General features: G+C 48.7%; 1 protein-coding gene across 1 annotated transcript in view; it reads right to left on the reverse strand.

The window, feature by feature from the left end:
• Positions 1–330: 330 nt before the first annotated feature.
• The window catches only part of GABBR2 (gamma-aminobutyric acid type B receptor subunit 2), a 344,696-nt gene continuing 322,394 nt past the window's right edge, over positions 331–22,632 (reverse strand). Inside the window, exons 14-19 of the mRNA XM_054509321.2 lie at positions 19,452–19,562; positions 14,997–15,221; positions 12,702–12,884; positions 10,050–10,179; positions 5,586–5,703; positions 331–2,931 (exon numbers count right to left, since the gene is read on the reverse strand). Of these exons, the coding sequence (XP_054365296.2) occupies positions 2,766–2,931; positions 5,586–5,703; positions 10,050–10,179; positions 12,702–12,884; positions 14,997–15,221; positions 19,452–19,562 (933 nt within the window). The 3' untranslated portion in view covers positions 331–2,765. The remainder of the gene's footprint in view (positions 2,932–5,585; positions 5,704–10,049; positions 10,180–12,701; positions 12,885–14,996; positions 15,222–19,451; positions 19,563–22,632) is intronic.

Genomic DNA, 22,632 nt, shown 5'->3' on the forward strand with positions numbered 1-22,632 from the left:
GCTGACCGGCTATTCAGACACCATCAGGACCCATCTCTTGATCCTATTTCTCTCCATATCGGCTTCCCTTTTCGCTTTCACGGCTCAATTTCCTTATGTGGAGGAATCCTGGGGAAGGGACATACTGGCCGGGCTCGGGTCAGGTCCCCACCGTGGGATCCAGCAGCTAGGGTAACATGGTCACGGGGCTGCTCTGTTACCGTCTGCAGAAGGGAGGGATGCTGAGGAGGCACCCCAGAACTGTCCCCCGAGTTGCTGAGCAGAGGAATAAGACCTGCTCAGATCTGCATGTTGGGACGAGGAGGCATTAAAGAGGACGGGTTTTTTTTTCCCCTTTTATTCATAAAAACAAATTTGCAACAATTTATTAAAAATTGATACCATGCAATAGGGGTACGAGAAATTCCTCATTTACATTTGATTCTGGCAGTCCCGGTCTAATTTAAAGCATTTGTGCACTAACGTCACTGGAAAATGCCTTCAGGCTGAAGCCTCTTCGGAAATGTACGGTGTGTTTGCTGCGTATAAAAGAACCGTTAGATAGCTAGAGTCACTTCTGTGGGTCTTGTTATTTGCAGGGAAATTAAAAAAAAAAATGGGAAAACCTACAGTATCATTAAGACAGAAAATGTACTTCGTGGGTGAACCTAGAAGACTGAGCACGGTCAGGGGTCACAACGGGTTACGGACACACACACTCACCTCCGACTGTCTGATACTTTTTTGTTTCTGTTTCCTGCTATGCTGGAATAATATTTCTACAGGTATATTTGTGTGTGTGTGTGTGTGTGTGTGTGTGTGTATACATTATGTACAATGAATTGTCTCCTTCCCTTGGAAAAATTAAGTGGTCCTTTAAATTAAATCTGGTTTTGGTAAAATCAAGAAAGCAAGTCAATACTGGTAATACACAGTGAGTGACAACACCGATTTGTAGTGCCTAAAACCGACAATGACTTCAATTGGACCTGTGATGTGTTGACATTTTTTTTTTCCCCTAAAAGCTACAGTACCTCCATAACCTCTCTTGGGGGGAGGGGAGGGGGAAGCTATGCTACGTGAAACAGGGTGTTTTTGAAATGTTGGCGATGGTGGGATTCCTGTGGGCCCTTTTGTCAAAGTCTGGTGGTGACAGCAGTATATTCCTGACTTCAGTGGTCGGGGAAGAGATTATTGCCTGCCTGTTAAAGCTGCCATTAGGTTTCTTTAGGGAGTGAGCAACCGCTCAGTTGTGCAGACGTCCTGGACGCTGTCCTTCAGGCCTTTCTTTAGCAAAGAAGGAACCTGTCTAGGAATGTCACAAAAGTCGTTGGGAGCCTCTCTCCACCAGGTTATCTTGGTAGAGGGCTGTGCTGGGAGCTTCTCTGAGCCAAACCCCTGGTGGTCGTGAGGGCCGAAGGTCATGGTCATCCTGATTTCTCACGGGTCAGGGCTGCTTCATGGTTTGGTACGAAGCTTTCCCGGACAAGATCAAGTTTTGATCCTCAGAGCGACCCTGTGAGGTAGGCAGGACGGGGGTTATTTTCAACCCCAATTTGTTGGGGAGGGGAAACGGAGGCTCAGAGAGACACTAGTGATTTTCCCAAGGTCATGGAGGGAGTCAGCCATGGAGTGAGGACTTGAGCCCAGGTTCGTCTGACTCCCAGGCCAGTGCTCTCTGGGGTTCGGTTGAGAGGGAAGAGTGATCTTATGAATGAGAACCAGTGTGTTGACTGGTCACCCCTGTGACCCCCAAGGGCGAGCTCCCCAGCTTGTCCAGATGGAAGGCCACCTTCGGGAAGCCAAGGAGAGCCCTCGGCTAGCAACTCTCTCCCTACGACTACAGGGATGTCTTCTAGCAGAATGCCTGATTCACTTTGGTCAGAAACAAAGTCAGTGGGAAAAAAACCAACCCCAGCCAGCCCTTGGGCCCTGATGAGAGGTTAAAGTGCACAGTCTTTCTTTAGCGTGTTTGCTGGGAACAGACATTCCATGATTAGCTCGGGTGGTCCCCCTGATTACTGGAACACCTGATACAAACACAAGGACATGGCCAACGTGGTGGGTGCATGACCGACTGTCGGTGAATGCTGCAGAGCGGGTCTGCAGTGACGTGCCCTAAATCCCCACGGTCCCGGAACGGGTGTTATTGTGTTAATGTGTGGCATTTATCAGAGAGTAAGGTCCCACCGGGAGGCATGGGAGTCAGCCTGCTCCCGTAGCCCAGCCCTCGGGCCACCTGGCTGCCCTGCAGACTCCCTGTTCCAGGAAGGCTGGGGGTGGCTGCACTGGCGGCTGGGAGCCTGGCTGCCCTGCCCACCTCCTTCCCCAGAGGGCAGAGGGGCTGGCCTGGGGGGGGAGGAGGGGCACAGCCAGGGATGTGTGTGCAGAGGCAGAGGCGGTTTCTCCAGAAGCCCCTCGCCTCTTCTCAAGGCTGCTCAGGGACACTCGGTGACTTCTAGCTGGAGTTCTAGTGATTCTCTCCTTGTCTAGGATTTGTTTTGTTTTTTGCAAAGTTTCAAATATCCCAGCTCCTCCTCCTTTGCAGACATCGTGGAAGAAGTCATTTCCATTCCTCTTCTTTGTGAAAGAATAAAAACTTCACAAATAAGGCGCGAGGTCAGGTGCCAAGTGCCCCCATCCTGTCCACGTGAGTGCCACCGAGCAGCCCCACAAGGCCAGCCGTGGCGCCCAGCGGCTCCGCAGCCAGAGCTGACAGTGTTCCCGTGGCCTCTGCTCCGTGAGGTTCGGTCATGGGGGAGGCCCCGGCCCCAGGCCTCCCACCCCTACAGGCCAGAGACCATAACTCGGAAGGAGGGTGGCACGTGTCTGTGGCGGGGGCTGGCGGTGGGGCTGACGCAGGGGCTGACGCAGCTGGCATCCACGCCTCCGATGGACGGCAGGTAGGCGTGGTGGAGGATGGGGAGCTGGAGGGACAGCCGGCGCTGGATGCTGTAGCATGGAGAGAGAGAGAGGGAGGGAGGGAGGGGGTGAGAGGAGTTTTAGTGAAGGCTACCTGGCTGCTCACCAGAATGTTCCTGGGACTCGCTTTGGCTAAGAAGCTGATGGTGGGAGAATGGGTATCCCGAATCCAAGCTCTGTCCATCCGATCATCTAACCATTCACCCACCTAGCAGGTGTTTAATGCGGGCCTACCCCTGCCAATGACTGCCCTGGGAATAACCAGGGAGATGGACTAAGCAAAGGGGACGCAGTCTTCCTGAGTGAGAGTGTGGCCATTCCTAAGCACAGGTTTTGCTCATCTCATGGGGCTTTGCTGCTGACACAGTTCTCACTCTACTCTCGAGAGCCTCCAAATGGACTGAGAGGCTTCTCGCTGCTCTGGCCTTCCTCATTGGCCCTTCTGCCCCTGCCTTGCCCAGGACCTCAGCCCTTCTTGCTGGGCTGATTCCAGTAGAAACTCCTTCCTGGTCTTTCAGCTTCTTTGGTGACTAGTGTTATCTTTCCACCTCTGGGGCAGTACATGCAGGGCTGCCTACGATCTTTTGCCTAATTCTCCAGGTGAAACTTCTACCCACTCTCCACCCAAAACCTACCCTCAGGCGGCTAGTTTCCCCTAAATCACTGCTTAGCAGGGCCAACTCTTCCTTGCCTTTGCACCTGCTCTTCCCCCAGCCTGGAATACTCTCTCTACCTCCTACCTGTCTCCCCTTCACTATCCAGTTTAAACTCCTCAGAGAGGGCTCCGTCGTCCTCTGAGCTCCCAGAGTTCTGGGTAAATTCCAGAAGCACAGCCAGAAAAGCCTGAGGCAGGACGGAGGCAGGAGTGGTGTGTGACTCCTGGCAGTGTGTGTGTGTTGGGGGGGCTGTGCTCTGCCCAGCTGCATCTTGTGTGGTTCTCTCTTGTACCCGGGAAGCTGCAGTCTCGGTATCCTTAGGCCTCCTGTGTCCTCAGTGCCTGACCGGTCAGGTGAGGACCTTCCCCCCACCCCCAGATCTTCACAAAAACCCAGTAGGTAAAAGAAGTATTGCTAGTCCCACTATAATGACTAGGGAAGGGTACAGAGTTTAAGTAACTTGCTAATGGAAACAAAGCCAGAACTGGGGAAGGTGCGTCTCCTGCTTCTTCTGGGGAACCACAGTGCTTTGTGAGGAGGGCAAATCAACTCACAGGGGTCACCTCATCCCAACAGGTGTGCCCCTGGTGTGTATGCATGGCACTGAAGGATCCCAAGATGGATGGGGACAGACGCAATGCTGTCCCCCTCCCCCAAAGGACCTGTGCCTTGGAGAGTTTCTACCAAGGACACCTCACAGGTGCTCATGAGGTTAGCGTGTTGGAGCTCTTCTTTTGAAATTCAGGTTGAACCTGTGTGTGTAACCTGAGCTACGATTGACTCCTTAATGCAAGAGGGTGCTGGCCAAGAGTCCAGGTAAAGGGAGGCTGGAGAATAAACTCTAACCTGGGAAGGCCTATGGGCCTGGGCCAGGTGGACATCTGTCTGTGGCTCTCAGAGCCGTGGCATTTTCCTGTCTGGTAGTGGGGTCCTGTTTACACTGTCATTCATTTAATAGACGTTTGCCAAAAACCTATCAGTGCCGGAGCCTGCATTCAGTCCAAGGGACACGGGAGGGGCTCACCCCTTATCCTCAAGGTGCTTACACTCTAGCGGAGGGTACTAATAAGCAAAGCACTGACAACTGCCATATAACCATAATAATTATTCTGGAGTGTAAGCCAATGAAGCCTTAGAGCTAACTGGGGTGAGAAGCTATTGGCTCTAACACTAAATGGCCCCAAATTACACTATAGTTGGTGATTTGGCTGTCTTTGCTGCTTGTCGCTTTCCAGGGAGCAAGTTTCAGTGTTGACATTTCTTTTCTTTTCTTTTTTAAGATTTCAGAGAGCGAGAGGGGCAGAGGCAAAGGGAGAGAGAGAATCCCAAGGCAGGGCTTGATCCCACGACCCTGAGATCATGACCTGAGCCGAAATCAAGAGTTGGACGCTTAACCGACGGAACCACCAGTGTTGACATTTCTGACCTCTGCTTCCAAGCTGCCATAAGCAAGGAAGATCTAACAGTTGCCAGTGGGAACACAGCTAACAGAGCTTAGATGTCACCTTCTCACTGAATCGCTGCTGATCGCTCTATTTAAGGTTACAATCCCTCACCCCTTGCCCTGCTTTATTTTTCTCCGAAGCACCTATGATGTAATACACTAGATTTTGCTTTTTTTAATGAAGTTCTTGTGTCACCGGATAGAATATAAGCTCTGTGAAGGGATTTTTGTCTGTTTTTTTTCACTTCCTTGTCTGACACACAGTAGGTGTCAGTGAATAGTTGTGGAGTGGTTAAATTTTATATATAATGAAGGCACTGTGCCTCAGTGGGCTTGATGGTGGACAGACCTGGGTTCAAATCCTATCTCCTGCACTTAGAAACTGGGGGAGCACTGACAAGTCACCTGCCCTTTCTGAATATTCGTTTTCTCATCTGTAAAATGAGCCTTGTAATTTGACCTGTATCATGGGGTTGCAGTGGGGTTCAAATAAAATAATGCACGCAAAAACGCGGTGCAGATCGAAATTGCTGTGCAGGAGTAACACGCTCTTCCGCAATAATTCTCAAGGAGAAAGTACTTACTGTTCTGGGGAGTTTATATCTTCTATAGGATCTTTGCATGTTCGAGAGGGCTCTGTTGTGTTCCACTGTAGCTGGGGATTTTGATCGAGGTGGTTTTTTAAAATGGCCTTTCCCCCATCTGAATGCAAAATAACAAGATCACAACACATTCTGTTAACTTCATTAAAAAAAAAAAAATGCAGTCTTTCTAGGATGCTGCCCAAGGAGAGAGAATGCAAAAGAGCCTATTATCCCATCACGTGTCCTCCTTAATACCCTTAAGGAGGGCACGTACTGCATGGAGCACTGGGTGTCATACGAAAACAATGGATTGTAGATCACCACATCAAAAACTAATGATGTATTGTATGGTGAGTAACATAATAAAATTAAAAAAAAAAAATTTAGGGGAGAAAAAAAAGAGCCTATTATCCCTCCAGAGCTGTGGTTTTTGTAGTACCTCTCTCGGGCCGAAGGCAGTGAACCCAAAAGCTTCCACCCAAGGATGGAAATGGCATCCTGGGGATTCCCTTTCTCCAAGAAAAAAAGGGGGGCGAAAATCAAGTCAACCAATGTAAGTCACATAACTTGGAAATGAAAAGTTCTAACATAAAGGCCTGTTTCACGGGTGCTCAGGAATGTAATGACAAAGGAAATAACCCTCCAAGGTAAAAAATAAGACTGCCAAAGACAGAAAAGAGTAATAATAGTCAGTAAACTGCTGGTGGGAGTATAAATTGGCATAATCTTTCTGGGGGGTCACTGTCAATAGGCATCAAACCCTAAAAAAAAAGTGCTTATCTTCTACCCAGAATTTTTACTTCTGGGAGTTATCCTAAGGAAATAATGAAGGGTGTGTGTGAAATTATACACAAGATGTTCAAATCAGCATTGTTTATAATATAAAAAAGTTGGGACTAGTCTGAATTTTTCCAGTAATAATAGATTAGTTACATACTCATGTATGTATGGGGGCTCCATTCAAAGAAATACTGTGTAGCCACAAAATGCGATGATGTGGATGCTTTTTCAACCCTCTAAGTTTCAGAACCATCTAAGGAGACTTAAAGAAATATTAAATATAAAAACCTGGCCCCCACCTGAGGGATCTGCAGGAGCATTGCTGTTTAGTTGTTTTTCTGCAGTGGGTAACTTTGTGAATGTCATTTTGCCCCCATGTGAGTACAGTGGATCCTCTTTATTCATGGGTTCTGTATTTGTGAACTTGCCTACTCACTAAAATTTATTTGTAACCCCAAATCAATACTGCTAATGCTTTCAAGGTCATTTGCTGACACACACAGTGTTGAAAAATTAACATTGACCTCATGGTCAACAACAGCACTATAACGCATGCCTGAATGAAGCCCATCTAACCCGTGTATTTTTTTTTTTTTAAAGATTTTATTTATTTATTTGACGAGAGAGACACAGCGAAAGAGGGAACACAAGCAGGGCGAGTGGGAGAGGGAGAAGCAGGCTTCCCGCCGAGCAGGGAGCCCGCTGCGGGGCTCGATCCCAGGACCCTGGGATCACGACCTGAGCCGAAGGCAGACGCTTAACGACTGAGCCGCTCAGGTGCCCCTAACCCGTGTATTTTCTCTGTCGGGCACATCACAGCCTTCTTGCACTTAGGCATGCGTTATAGTGCTGTTGACCATGAGGTCAATGTTAATGAATCAACACTATATATTAAATAAGACGTCTGCAAGCAGAAACACACATACAACAAAGTTATGTATTGACTGACCAAAATGTGAACCCGAGAGAGCCTCGCAGGAACCAAACCCTGTATTCCCCCCAGGAGCAGTGGTTCGGTAGTCACTAATTAATTCATGATTCACAGCAACTTTATCAAACACAATCACCATGAATAATGAGAGCTGACTGCATATTCTTAGGATAAATTCCAAAAGTGGACCTGCTGGGTCAGAACAATTTCTATTTCAACCAGCAAAGTTTGAGAATGCCTATTCCCCCAACTGTGTCCTCAAATTCTCTGTAACTTTCTGATCTGTCTTTGCCAGTCTCATTGGTGAAAATGGTATCTCACTAAAGATTTCATCTGCATTTTTAAAAAAGTTTTTATTTATTTATTTGAGAGAGAGAGAGAAAGAATGAGTGGTGGGGAGGGGGAGGGTCAGCGGGAGAGGGAAGGTGAGAGGGAGAAGCAGGCTCCCCGCTTAGCAGGGAGCCCACCTGAGGCTCAATTCCAGGGACCCTGAGGTCATGACCTGAGCTGAGGGCAGAGGCTTAGCTTAACCAACTGAGCCATCCAGGTGCCCTTCATCTACATTCTTTTAATAAAGAGTGAGCTTGAGCATCTTTTCATAAACATAGGAACCTCTTGCACTTCCTTCTGTGAGAACTCTCCTTTGCCCATTTTTCTTCTGTGTTGTTGGTTTTTTTTTTAATTAATTTGCATATAATTATATATGTCATAGAAATTATATAAAATTTCTCCTTATACCTAAGAAAATAAGCTCATTACCTGAGTTACAATATTTTTTGGCTTGGTTTGTTGGATTTTTTGACTACTTATGATGGGTTTGTATTGTTAAAAAAATTTTTTATAGTTAAATTTATCAACCTTTTCTTTTGTGGTTTCTGTGTTTTGCATCAAGCTGAGAGAGGCTTTCCTCTCTCTGGATTATATATATATATAAAAAATTCTCCTGTGCTTTCTGTGCTTTCTTTTAGTTCTTTCATGGTTTCACTTTCTACATTTAAATCTTTTATCCATCTGGACTTTATTTTTGTGTAAGGTGTGACATAGGGATTTAACTTTATTCTTTTCCAGATGGCTATGCACTTATCCCCATTAAATGTATTGAATAATTCATTTCCCTCCACTAATTTGAAATGTCCATCTTTACCAGATACTTATATTACTGTGAATAGTTTTTATTCTTTCAGTTTGTTACTTATCTCAATTCAAACTTTTTGCAATCAACTTATATAGTAAGAATTTTATAATTTGCTTTTATAATAATACTTATGACTTCTATAAGAAACTATAAAAAAACCTAAAGATTTTTCATTGATTTAAAAAATAATTTTATAGCAAATTAATGAACAAATGCTGACAAAATGCAAACAGAGAAGTATATTAAATGTCAAAGGAATCCTTTCTCACTTTGCAGTGTTCCTTTTCACACAGGTGGATACTGTTAACAATTTGGTGTTTGTTTTTCCAAACCTTTAAAAAAATGCACTTAATACACGCACAGACGTGTGCATGTGTGTGTGCATTTATGTATATCATAATGCTAGCCTTCATCTTGTTATTTTCACTTGGAGAGCTCTCCATATTTGCACAGATAGATCCATCCCATTTTTTTTTTAAAGATTTTATATATTTATTTGACAGAGAGATAGAGAGCACAAGTAGGCAGAGAGGCAGGCAGAGGGAGAGGGAGAAGCAGACTCACCACTGAGCAGGGAGCCCGACGTGGGGCTTGATCCCAGGACCCTAGGATCATGACCTGAGCTGAAGGCAGCCGCTTAACCGACTGAGCCACCCAGGCGCCCCAGATCCATCCCATTTTCTAATAGCTGTATTATGTGCCTTATTTGATTGTGTCATAATGAATGAAACTGCCCTACACGATGAACATTAATTCCAGTTTTTCTCCCCTACAATAACATGGTGATGAGCACCACATGTATACATCTTCGCCCACGTGGGAGTATTTCCCAGGGGCAAGATCTTGCTAATGGAGTTGTTAATTAAGAGGTTTAACATCTAGGGGCGCCTGGGTGGCTCAGATGGTTAGGCCTTTGGCTTGGGTCGTGATCTTGGGGTCCTGGGGTCGAGCCCCGCATCGGGCTCCCTGCTCAGCGGAGAGTCTGCTTCTCCCTCTCCCTCTGCTTGTGCTCTGTCTCTCTCAAAATGAATAAATAAAATCTTTAAAAAAAAAAAGAGGTTTAACATCTAACATATGGATGTGCCCGACTGACTTCCAGAACATTGCAGGAGAATGCCTATTTCTACACACTCTTAACAACACCGGTGATCTTTGAAAATTTTGCTGAAATGTAGGCAAAAACCAGATTGTGTTATTTTGGCTTGCATTTCCCAAGTGGTTGGTGAGATAGAGTGTCATGTCATAGCTTACTGACCATTCTGTTCCCATACATCGAGAAGGCACATCTGAAACCGTGAAATGTCACTGGGAGAAGTAAGGTAAACTCTTCACTAAGAACACTGTACCCCCAATCAGAACCCCGGGAATGCTGGCCAGGTCATGTACGTGCGCCACTGGAACCCAAGAGACCGAGGGACAGAAGCCCCGGCTCTAGGCAGGGTAGGACCCCAAACGGGGCCCGAACTGTGGATGCCAGGTGCTCCAGCTCTGCCTGTGTGGCTTCAGGTCAGCCCCACCCCCTCTCTGAGCCTCAGTTCCTTCCTCAGTAAAGTGGAAGATGGCCAGCTGCTGTCTGATACCCAGGTCCCCACGTTCCAGGGACCCCGCCTCCTCCTACCTGTGCTCTCAGTGAAGTTCCCAAGGTTGAGGATGTCGTTGAGTTCTTGGTAGTGGTTCTGTTTAATGTAGGTGGTCTTTTCTGGTGTATCCTGCAGCTGCATAGTGACCTCTTCCAAGTCTTTATCCAGCTAGAAGGCAAAGGCTCCAGCTGAGTTAGAGCCCCGGGGCCCAGCCCCTTCAGCCCAGCTCACAGGGTCACGGGACTGGGCCATGGGAGGGCGCCCAGAGCCAGAGAGGCTGCTGCCTGCTGGGGAAGAGCTGCGGAGGGCCCCTGCTGGCTGTTGTGCAGGAGGGGCCGGGAGGGGAGGGGCCTGGGCGCTCTAGTGATGTGTTCAGGGCAGGCTGGCGCCTTGGTGGAGCAGCTGGGTGAGCCCGGGCAGGCAGGGCGGGAGAGTGCCAGGGCGCAAGCTCTGAAGTTGGACAGGCCTTGGGGCAAACCCAGGCTGCCCCTTACTGTCTGTGCACTGGCTTGTGAGACTGAGTCTCAACGCCTTCATCTGTACAATGTGGTAACAGTAACTACCTTTGTGGTTACTGTGGAGATTAAACGAGGCAATGCACTGAAAGTTTAGCCCAATCCTTGACACATCGTAAGAGTAACCCGCCACTACAGTGAAAGTACTATAATTATTGTTACTGATACCTAGCAGCACTCTTGCAGGGGAGGACAGATCTGTGGGCCAGTCAGCTGTGAGCCTCACATGGACACCGAAGCTTAGCACAGGAGGGGCTCCTCTAGAGGATGGACTGCAGCTGCCTTCAGTTATAGAAAAGTCAGGTGCAGGCCCTGGGGCAGTTTAGCCCTTGAGAAGCCTGGTGCGTGTGTGTGTGCTCGTGTGTGTGCGTGCATGTGTGTGTTGGGGAGGGGTGGTAACTGGGAAAAGCAGTGGACATTCTACTATAGCATAAGGGAGAGGAAGTTATAAACTATAAAGTGTTGTTCTGATGTCAAGAGCACAGCCATTAATTTTTAAATGCATTTTCACGTGGAGGAGGAGAGAGAGACCTTTTCTGTGTGACTCAAACAGCAGGACTAGGACAAAGGAGGCCAGATTGTGATTCGAGTCCAGGTAAAACCACCCAGCATTTTATGGATTTTGACAATGGCTTCGGTTTCAGGTTTCCTGAAGTGAGTGAACCCTTTATTGCTGGAGTGTGCAAGTAGAAGTCAAATGTCAAGTCATGGTCGTTCTAGTCAGAGAAAGGTCTGAGATTAAAACGGAAATCAGCAATGGGCTTTGAGGGACAGAAACCTTTTATACTTTGCTCTGGTGACCAGTGGGGGGCTATCCCATCCTAAAGCAATCAGGTTTAGGTGCACAGACAATTGTGTAGTGGATCTTTGTGACAGACTAATGTGAGTTCCCCAAAAGGCTACTGGAATCTAGCAAATACAAATATGGAATGCCCAGTCCCATCTGAATTTCAGATAACGATGAATCTTTTTTTTTTTTTAGTGCAAGTAGATCCCAAGTACTGTATGGGCCATCCTCATACTAAAAGTATGCTTGATTGCCTGAAATTCAAATTTCCCTGGGGCACCCTGTATCTCACTTCCTCCTCCCGGTTCAACAGTAGAGAGCACATTTCCTAGCCTACCTTGTGTCTAAGTGTGATCATGCGAGTTCTTGCCAAGGTGACTGCAGCAGACCCAAAAGGCGCACAATTTTTGTACCACTTGCTCATCCCTTGTGTGGACTACTTCTTCCCCTCCTATGACTGAGAACAGGACATGCCTTCCCCCTCCCAGCTTTAACCGTCCTGGTGAGGAGTGCAGCTTGGGGAGTGGCAGAGAGCAAGAGTGAATGAGCCTCATCCAGTCATGGCCATGGAGGCAAAGCTGCTGGCCAGTCAGGACCCATCTCCTCAGGACCATTAGGTGAGAGAGAAATATTTTCTCTGGGTCACTTCATTTTGGGGTGCCTTTGTTACAGCAACTTAGCAAGTTATCCTGACTAACATGCTCTTCGTTGTGTCTTCCCCATTCCACTCGTCGAATGAGGGTTTCTCTGGGAAACATGCAGCCTGCAGATCATGGGCCAGTCACACCTCTGGACCCAAAGACAGAGGGGAAGAAGGGGAAGGTAATTTGGTCCCCCATTCCAGGTATAGAAAGTCCAGAATTGGAGGTCTGGCTTAGAGAAAGCTAGTTATGGCCTCTCTGGAATGCTGAAGAACCAGTTAAGGACCCTCAAGACAACAGTGAGGTCTCAGCAAACTTTCTTCCCTGAAAGTTTCTCTTTACTCCCTCCTGTCTTGCTGTACATCACATGGATGAGGGTGGTTTTTGGGTTGGGAGAGTGAAAAATCAAGGGCGGGGGGTCCCCGCACACTTAGGAAGCTCCTATAATCTGGGAGCTCACAAATCTTCAGGAACTTTCTTTCTGAGGATGTCTGGAATCGGGGCATGTCTGGCCTCCACGAGCCTGGGCCAGGTGAGTGGATTCCGATGAACTGCCTCTGTCTGGTTTATGGCCCCGCTTGTTCTCTCGGCTGTGACCCCAGCACATGGGACTGCACAGCCTGATGCAGGGGGTGTCCCGGGGTGGGGGGTCCAGGTTGGGAGTGGCAGCCCTGAGAAGTCTTGCCCTGAGGCAGACGGATGCAACTGGGAGGCTGGGGCCCTGGCTGCTGGTACTGGGGGAGCTACCTCGGTGATCTTCATTCGAAGGCGATGGTTTTCAGACTGCAGGCCCTCCAGGCGGGATGTGCTTGCTTGGTTCACGCTGGTGACTGAGGTGGACGTTTTAGAATCTTCCTTCTTCTGATTCTGAGTGAACTGGAATCGCCTGTTCTGGGTTGCTGCATCTGGGTTTGTTCTCAGAGTGATGAGCTGAAAGGACAAGGTATGGCTGAAAAGAGAAGCGCGGGGTCCTCCCCCTACAATCTCCCATCTACTCCGCCACAGCAGGTTCTATGCTGGAGGCAACACGGACCCAGGCTGGGAGCCCGGAGCCCTGGGCTCAGGCTTGTCTCTGCCACTGACCTTGGGCAGGCCCCTCCCCCCCCATGCTGAGTCTCAGTTTCCTTCTTCGTCAGCAGAAGTCTGGTCTCCTGATCCTGACTCCACCTGTATCCCAACCACCCCTCGGAGCCCACCAGCGCCTCTCGGGCCTGATTCCAGCTGAGCCTCACTCTGCCTTGGGCCTCATTCCACATGGAAAATAACCCCGAGGTGACACTGGAAGACAATGGATGGAGGCAAGGGAAGGCTTCTGCTTCTTAGAACCATTGGTGAGTGTTGAGGAGACTTGTGACTAGCTCGGTCATGGACAAAAGCATTGCTGTAGAAGAGAAAAGGCTGCTACTTGATCCTCATCTCACTCAATTATTCAAGAAACACTTCTGGTCTGAGGCAGGCTCTGGGCCTGGACTGGAGAGCAGGGACTGGGTGAGGCAGGGCCCCTGTCCTCCAGGACCCCACGGTCCAGAGCCCAGAAGTACTGAGGGCAGGCTGGGCTGTGGGTGCTGTGGGCCTGGGCTGGGCTCTGTGGAGGGCCCGAAGGATGGTGAGGGAAGGGAATTCTAGGGGGGAAGAAGGGGCATGTGGAAAGCAAGGGGGCCTGGAGCTCAGGGCACTTAGGGAGAAGGGCAGTCTGGATGGTGGGCAGGGTTCTTTGGGGAGACTGGAGGAGACTCAAGGGTCCTAAAAGGCAGCCTGGTATCGGGGACTTGATTCTGGAGCCAGGAGGGCAATGAGGAGCTCTTGAGGGTGACAGAGAAGAGTGACAGGGTCAGGGCTGGGCTTGGAGGCATCCGGCATCTTTGACCAGAGTGAGAGAATGTCAGAGTGCAGGCAGAGAGGTCTTGGCATTGGCCTGGAGCCTGGGCACGCGCTGACAAGCAGAGAAGGCAGGCATATAGGGTAACAGTGCTCCAGGGAAGTCACCGCTTGGCGACTCACTGCATGGAGGTGCCATGGGCCGTCTGTTTAGGGCACAGTGGACCCCGACTGATCTCTCGTCCCCCCGTACTCCAAGGCACACCCTACCCCACTTGGGCCAATAATTCCTCCCACCCTCTCTATTTCCCGTTCTTCTCTGATGCTGAGACCAGCCTACTTCGGGGGCTCCCAAGATACCCAGGCCTCTGGTTCACCTGCCCGCTGCTGGGAAGGATAAGGTTTGAAAAACACCCTCTTGGGCTGGTCTTGAAGGTCAGGGCTTCAGATGAATGGCTGTTAAAAGTGGTTATTTATTCCTTTTTACCCACTAATGCTACTTCTGAGGCTCCATCTGAAGGGTATAGCCAGAAATGGGGATCATGTGTTATGTAGAGAAAATAAGTTCATTTATAATATAAAAAATCTGGAAACAACTGTAATGCTCATCAGTAAGGGAATTGAGTGGACAAGAAAACATGGAACATCCCCCGTCAGTGGTGGTTATGACTGAGAAACACAAAGGAGAAATTCACAGTGGAAGAGGCAAACTACAAAACGATATGTGGGTTTAATCACAGCTGTAACTGAGAAGGCACCACTGCCTAACCATTTAAAAAAGACCGCGGGGTGGGGGGTGCCTGGGTGGCTCAGTCCTGATTTTGGCTCAGGTCATGATCTCAGGGTCCTGGGATCGAGCCCTGCATTGGGGCTCTGCACTCAGTGGAGAGTCTGCTTGTCCCTCTCCCTCTGCTCCTTCCCCTACTCTCTCTCTCTCAAATAAATAAATAAAATCTTAAAAAAAAAGACTGGAAGTAAACACATCAAAAATACATAGTTTCGTAAAAAACTAAAAACGTTACCAGTGATTGTTTTTGGGTGGTGAGACCCTGAGATTTCTGGAAAATTTGATTTTTACGTGTTTGCATTTTCTAAACTTTCCATGATGTGAACTGTAATCATCCCAAGCAGAGAAAGCATAAAATGGCTAGAAAGCGGAGGAAACCAGCAGTCCCCTGTGCAGGGCCGGAGGCCAGAGGGCAGGATGCAGGGGGTGGGCCGTACCTTGGGCACGAACACCAGGCAGAGGGTGATGGTGCTGCAGAAGATGATGACCAGGGCAACGATGCAGAACTGCACGTTGGGCTGGTCCCGGGTCAGGAAGGAGACGGCGGCCCCGATGATGCACATGATCCCCACATTGTAGACACTCATCCCAATGTACTTGCTGTCATTGAGGGCAGGGATGCTGACGTTGCGCGTCTCCCAAGCCAGGAAACAACCGAACAACTGAAATGATGAGCAGAAGGGGGAGGTGGACATTATCACGGGGTGGCACACATCTGCTGCTCTGAGAAGGGGGGCTGGGGGCTTTGCTGTGGGCCAGGTCTTCTGGATGTCACCCTCGGTCTCCACTGGTGGCCCTGGGGGGAGTCCTGCTGAGGAAATGCACACTGGGGGTGTTATGGCGTCTGTTCTCCTCTGTCCCACAACCGGTTCACGTACAGCAGGCCATGGTGGGAAGGGCAGACATGATCTGGACCACCTCCCCTCACTCTAGAGAGAGCATGGAGGCCCAGAGAGGAGGAAGGGGCTTGTCCAAGGCCACACCGTCATACAGTGGCAAAAGTGGATTGTGTTTCCAGAACTTCAGTCCAGTGTTTTTTACTACTAAATAAGGCAGAGCCCCTGTGTCTGGGACTTCTATTTCCTCTCAATGCACAAAGTCACTCAGAATAGAGACTACATATCCTAACTGTCCTTGAATCTAGGTGTGGTATATGAGTAGGTTCAGGACAGTGCCAGGTAGGTGGAAGTGGTGTGTACAAGTTCTGGAAAGTATCTATAAAGGGAAACGGTGTTCCTTTCCCTCCTTCCTAGTAGAAGGAGTGGAGTGTGACGGGTGGAGCTTGAGCAGCCATCTTAAACCAAAAAGTCATCTGAGTCTACAATGTGGGAGCTGTACGGTGAAGACGGGGGGGGCCACAAGATCCAAGGAGCTGAGATTCTGGGAGCCCCCACCAGCCCTAGATTGCTCATCTGAGAAGGAAGTTAACTATCTCTTTAACCATTACTATTTTGGGTTTTCTGTCACTTGTAGCTCTACTCCTAACTGATACATCTCCCAGCAGAAATGGACAAGGTAGAGGTCCAATGTGATCTGAAGCAGGGTGTGGAGGGTTTAGCCTTCATGGGTGGTCTAAGGGGAGGGCAGGTTGCGGAGGAAGTACAGATGGAATGCCAGGCAGAATGGTGGTGTGGGTGGGTGGGTGGGGGAGGAGCTGACCAGGACCACTGACCGTGCAGGGCCATCGGCTGCAGTCCAGCCCTTCTAGGACGTCTTTCCTCAAAGGCCCCTCTTCCTTCCGACCTCACCACTGCAGCTCAGGGCATCCAAAGCTGCATGATCCATTTAATAGCACACTGAGGGCTTCTGTTTTCAGGTTTGACTTAGTAGGGTAGCACGATGCCCTGTGCTAGAAGGGTGGCTGGCACAAGGCTGGAGGATCTGGAATCTTTGGGCAAGTCACTTCGCCTCTCAGGGCCTCAGTTTCATTGTCTGTGGAATAGGGATAATAATAACACCATCTCACAGGGTTTGTATCCAGATGAAATGGGAGGATGGCTCTGAAAGCATTTTGTAAACCGAAGTGCCCGGTATAAGAGTTGGCTAAAAGTTATTTTGTTAAATGGTATTATATATACAACCATGGTTGCTTTCCTCTCCTTTTCTCTAAGCGTATTATCTCACAGACAGATTTATTATTATTATTATTTAAAAAAATTTTTAAAGTTTTTAAGTGATCTCTACACCCAATGTGGGGTCCAAACCTACAACCCCAAGATCAAGAGTCACACGCTCCACTGACAGAGCCAGCCAGGCGCCCTAGACTAATGTATTTTTTAAAGATGTCTTTTAAAATGGGGAGCCAGAAGCCCAGGAAGCAGATACCTAGGAGAGAAAGAGTCCAGCGGGTGTTGAAAGCCTGCTTTGTGCTGGTTTCTTCATGTGTGTTCCCTTCAGTCCCACAGTGGGGGCTGTGCCAGCCGGGCCTGGCCGTCCATGTCTTCCAGGGGAAGTGGCAGAGGCTGGCCCTGCCGAGGGTCCCACACCAAACCATCACGAGAGTCTCTACCCATCATAAAATGTGGGCAAGTCTGGGGACCTGGTGGTTGGCTGCCAATCTCTGAAGCGTGTCAGGAGGAAACAGACAGCAACTTGTTCTTAGGCCTTCAAGGAGTAGAATGAGGGTTCATGGGCACAAGGTACATCAAGGCAGATTTTAGTTGAGGATAAGGAAGAACCTTCTAGAAAAGCAACCCAACTATAGTGGGTTGAACGGTGGCCCTAAAGATATGTCCATATCCGAATCCACGGGGACTGCATATTTGGAGAAAGGGTCTTTGCAGACATAACTAAGGGTCCTGAGATGAGATCAGCCTGGATTATCCAGGTGGGCCCTAATTCAAAGGACAAGTGTCCTTACAAGAGACCCACAGAGGAGAGACGTGGAGAGGAGAAATGGCCATGTGAAGACGGAGCTGGAGATTGCCTGGAGCCATCAGCCGCCGTGCAGAGGCAAGAGGGCATTCTCCCTAGAGCCTTTGAAGGGGGCACAGCTCAGCCTTGGTTTTCGACTCCTGGCCTCCAGAACTGTGAGAGAATAAAAGTGTGTTGTTTCAAGCCCGTCTGTGCATACCAGTTTGTGGAGATTTGTTCCTGCAGCCACAGACACTGATACACCATCCACGGGTGCCACAGGCCACTCTGAGGCGGGGGGGCTCCCCATCTCTGGAGGTATGGCAGCGGTGAGTGACGGAATGCTTGTCGGGGATGCCCAGCGGGGGCTGGAAGTGCTGAAACTCTGACAGGGGAGTGGGCCGACAGGGCTGGGCATACTCTCTCCAGCCTTGAAATTCTGTGGTTTCAGAGCGGCAGGCACCAGGAGCTAGAGTTTTAGTCCACAAACCCTAAGAGCCAGGAGGGCGGAGGACAATTCCTTGCGCACACTGGAAACAGTAAGGCACTTGTGCTGCCAAATTCAGCTTTTGCTGCCCCATCGGGCTGGAGGTTCTAGCTTCACTGGAAGAGATGTGGTCACCTCCAACCACTTTTGCAAGTAAGTGCCGAAGATAACGGAGGGTCAAACATTACAGATGAACGCAGCTTAAATAGTCAATTGGATTCCCCATAATCTAATTTCACAGTCTCAGATCAGGGAGCGTGGAGCGGGAGGGGTCCTGGGGAGTCTGGTTTCACGCTCTTTATTCAGCAAGGGCTGGGGGCCTCGAGTCACGGGTACTGCTTGCTTCCCGCGAAGGGAGCGCCACCACGTGGGCGGCCACTGTTCTGTTGTACAAAATCCTTCTCTAATGTGGACTTCAAAGCTGCCCTCTGACGACGGATCTGCCTTCGGGTCTATGCCACCTGTCTCTGACAGCTCCGGTGACCATGTCTCCTGAGTGCCCTTCTCCAAGCCCAGGGCCACTGGCCAGGCCTCAGAGTCCCATTTCCACTCTGGGTACCTCCTGTGGACACCTTCAGGGTCATCACCTTGTGGGGCCCAGAGTGCAGCCCACTGGTCCTCATAGAATCCCTAGGGAAACTAGTCTCAACTAGTATAAAGTGGGGGACAATCTCTGCCTAGGGTCCCCTAACACATGCCCTTCTGGTGTGGCCCCTCAGAAACAGTTCTCCGAAGCAGCAGAAGGTGAGGATGCATTTGGGCAGTACAAGAAATCCCTCTTTATCTGACCTTTGGAGAAGGCTTCATTCTTGGCCTCTAAGTGGAGGCCACACAGAAGCGAATGGCGGCTCAGCTTGCCTGCGGAAAGACCTGAGGGGGGAATGGGGGCTGGTTTCCTGTCCCTGGAGGGATTTCAGTGGAGGCACGGTTTGCATAGGATTGGAGAGAAGATTCAGGGGTCAACATGGGATCAGATGGGGTGTGGCTGCCCTTTCAAGTCCTTCCAGACGTGTGGGGCAGGCTTGGTATGTGATCTTTGATTCTAACAGATGGGAGGAGTGGAAAGAGTACTGGGTTCGGAGGTTGGAGGTTACGAGTGCCCTTTAACCTTTCTGAGCCTGACTTCTGTAAGACGAGGATGATTCCAGTCACCTCCCACAGATTTTGAGAGAACGCAGTAAGATGGGGGATGTGAACGTGCGCTGGATGTTGACAGGCTGCCGTTCTGGGAGCGCTACGGTGGCTGCCCTGAGGTACACTCACAGGTTTTGGGGTTACTCTGTGGTTAAGCTCTTGAATCTGCCTCTCACTACTGAGTGACCTCGGGCAAACCAAGCCTCAGCATCCTCATCAGTGAAATGGGGCATTATCTGCACCCATCTCAGAGGGTTGTTGTGGGAATCGAGAGAACACGTGGCAGACACGGGGCCTGGCAGTTAGTAAGTGCTTCGTCCTGGGGGCTCTGTTATTTTTATGTTCACAGAGGCCCCTGGGAGAGAGAGCGCTGACAGAGAAGCGGCCCCCCAACCTCTGCCTTCTTCTCCACACCTACCATGAGAAGCCCCTTGTAGGCATAGACGATGCCAAGCCAGATGGTCATGTGGGTGTTCTCACAGTGCTCCAGGAGTGGGCGGATAGAGATGTCTCGTCCTGCTGGGTCCGGCTGTGCAAAGAGAAAACAGAAACCCAGGGATGGCACTGGGCACCTTTTCAGCAGCCAGGGCCCCATCTGATGGCCACTTGCCCTCCCGTGAGCTACAGCCAGTCCCTTGTCCAGGAGGCCTTTTGGACCCCTCTTCTATGTTCCCACGAGGCTGCTTTCTCTTTGTCAGTCATGATTCAGCCCTGCACTCTAGTTATCTGTGTTCTTCATGCCTTTCAAACATGAGTCAGATCTCCTGAGGGTGGAGAGTGGGTCACTTCCTGTGCTTCTAGTACTTAGCATGAGACCTGGTCCAGAGCATGCATCTGTAATGTTTGTTGAAAGAATGAAGGTGAGAATAAGGCACAAGTTATGTCAAGAGGCCTTCAGGTGTCTCTGGGATTAACTCCAATAACTGCTGGCTGAGCCAGCCTCGGGGCCTGCCGAGCTCTTCTAAGGAGACCTTCTTGCCCATCACCCCCAGTGAGGGAACAATGGGGGCAGCCATGTGTTATTCCACATGACCTATCCTGGGCCAAAGTTGATTGGATAGAGGGTGGGTACTTGACCCACAGTAGCCAATCCAGAGTCTGGTCAGAGACTTACGAGGTTTTCTAGTGTGGTGTTCTGCTCAAAGAGGGATGGTGGAGAGGACCCTACCCAAACATGGTCTCTCTCAGGAATTTGAGCTGGGAAACTCTGGGCAAGAATCAGCCACATGGTGGAAAGAGGAGAAAAACACACCCAGAGAATGAAAAAAAAAAAAAAAAGTATATTCTACATATGTTTTTTCTGAACCATTTAAGAGTAAGTTGCAGACATCCTGACCTTTCACTCCTAAATATCTAGCAAGTATTTCTTAAGAATGAGGAGATTCTCGGGGCGCCTGGGTGGCTCAGTTGGTTAAGCGACTGCCTTCGGCTCAGGTCATGATCCTGGAGTCCCGGGATCGAGTCCCGCATCGGGCTCTCTGCTCGGCAGGGAGTCTGCTTCTCCCTCTGACCTTCCTCCTTCTCATGCTCTCTGTCTCTCATTCTCTCTCTCTCAAATAAATAAATAAAAGAAAAAGAAAAAAAAAAAGAAGAATGAGGAGATTCTCTTATATAACCACATATACTTACCAAATGGAGGACATTTAACTGATACAGTATCTAATATGCTATCAATTTTCAAATTTTGCCAATTGACTCAATAATGTCCTTTAAGACAATTGTGGTTTTTCCAAAGCAGGGTCCAATCTGGGACAATGTCCTGCATTTACTTGTCACGTCTTTAGTCTCCTTTAATCTTCGACAGTTCCTCAGCCTACTTCAGTCTTCTATGTCATGTATATTTCTGAAGAATCTGGTTCAGTTATTTGGTAGAATGTCCTTCAGTTTGGGTTTGTCTGATGTGTTTTCATGATTAGATTGGGGTTATGCATTCATGGTGGGACTCCTATGTAAAGTGATGTTTTTGCTTCCTTGGAGCTTCATCTCAGTGGCACTTGATGGCACTCTGTCCCATTACTGGAGATGTTAACTGTGATCATTTGGTTCAGTGATGTCTGCCAGATCTCACCACTTCAAAGGTACCATTTCCCCCTTGTAACTAATAAATACTCTGTGGGAGATACTTTGAGACTGTGTGAGTGTCCCGTTTCCCCACAAATGTCAACTCAGTGGTTTCAGCATCCAGTGATGGTTTCTACCTGAGTCACATTCCTTTGGTGGCTGAAAAATGGTGATTTTTTTTTTTTTAGAGTTTATTTATTTATTCATGAGAGACAGAGAGAGAGAGAGAGAGAAGCAGAGGGAGAAGCAGGCTCCCAAGGAGCAGGGAGCCCGATGCGGGACTCGATCCCAGGACCCTGGGATCATGACCTGAGCCGAAGGCAGACGCTCAACCGTCTGAGCCACCCAGGTGCCCAGGTGATTTTTCTTTTTAACTCTATCATTTCATTTAAATACTTGGCACACCACTGTAAACAGATCTTTCTTTTCCTCCCATTTATTTATGTATATCAGTATGCATTTAGGGCTTCCTTTTTCATTTCCATTACTATCATTCATTTTGATGCTCAAATTTTCCCAGATTTGGTCAGTCGGAAACTCCCATGTGCAGTCTCATGTGTTTTTCCAATACATCCTCACACTTTTTGGGAGCACTTTCCTATGTCTTGGCACAAAAAGTACTTCTACTTCTTTGTGCTTTCCTTTTTCCAGCCTCAGATTCAGCCATTTCTCTGAGGAGTCTTGGTTCTTTTTGGTGGAGAATGATATTTAGAAACCAAGATCTGGGCTCTAGATGTGCGGTATCATTACTTCTAGGCCCTTCCTTCCTCCCTTCCTTCCTTATCTATCTATCTATCTATCTATCTATCTATCTATCTATCTATCTATCTATCTATCTGTCTGTCTGTCTGTCTGTCTGTCTGTCTGTCTGTCTGTCTATCTATCTATCTATCTATCTATCTATCTATCTGTCTATCTATCTAATCTACTATCTATCTATCTATCTATCTATCTATCTATCTATCTATCTAATCTACCCATCCATCCATCCATCCATCATCATTCTATGTATCTATCCTTGTCTCTCTACCATCTGTTTATAGATGTAGATAAAATCCTACACCACAGGGTTCTTGCTTCTTCCCATTCCATATTTGCATCTTCCTTCTCTCATAGTGAGATCTCTGGTTTTCCACAATATCAAAATAGTCACTCATTTGCTCAATATTAAATAGACACAAAATGGTTTTAGAATTTCTACATCCATGCACTACCAATAACAAACTTGCAAAGTCAAGTTGAAGATATATTTGTGAATCTATTTGTCTTTAGAACAGATACCCACTGAGGGTATCTCATCAAAGAACTGTGTCCAGGATGGAGTTGTCCTACAGAGGCCCAAGGTAAAGCCACAGGCCTAAGGGTAAGAGGTACGCATCCCCAGAGTCACTCACCAGTTAGAAGGGACATTTTGGTAGGATCCGGGGATGTGGAAAGCAGGCCTCAGGTAAGAGGGAATGGGCATCCTATTTCTCTTGGCCCTGCTCTCTTGGCCTGGCCTTTGAGGCAGACAATGGTCTGGGCTCCTGTGGTCTGGG

Source organism: Mirounga angustirostris, unplaced genomic scaffold, assembly GCF_029215605.1.
Source record: "Mirounga angustirostris isolate CCGP_5_RB_7025 unplaced genomic scaffold, mMirAng1.0.hap1 SCAF_15, whole genome shotgun sequence".
NCBI classification, from domain to species: Eukaryota; Metazoa; Chordata; class Mammalia; order Carnivora; family Phocidae; genus Mirounga; species Mirounga angustirostris.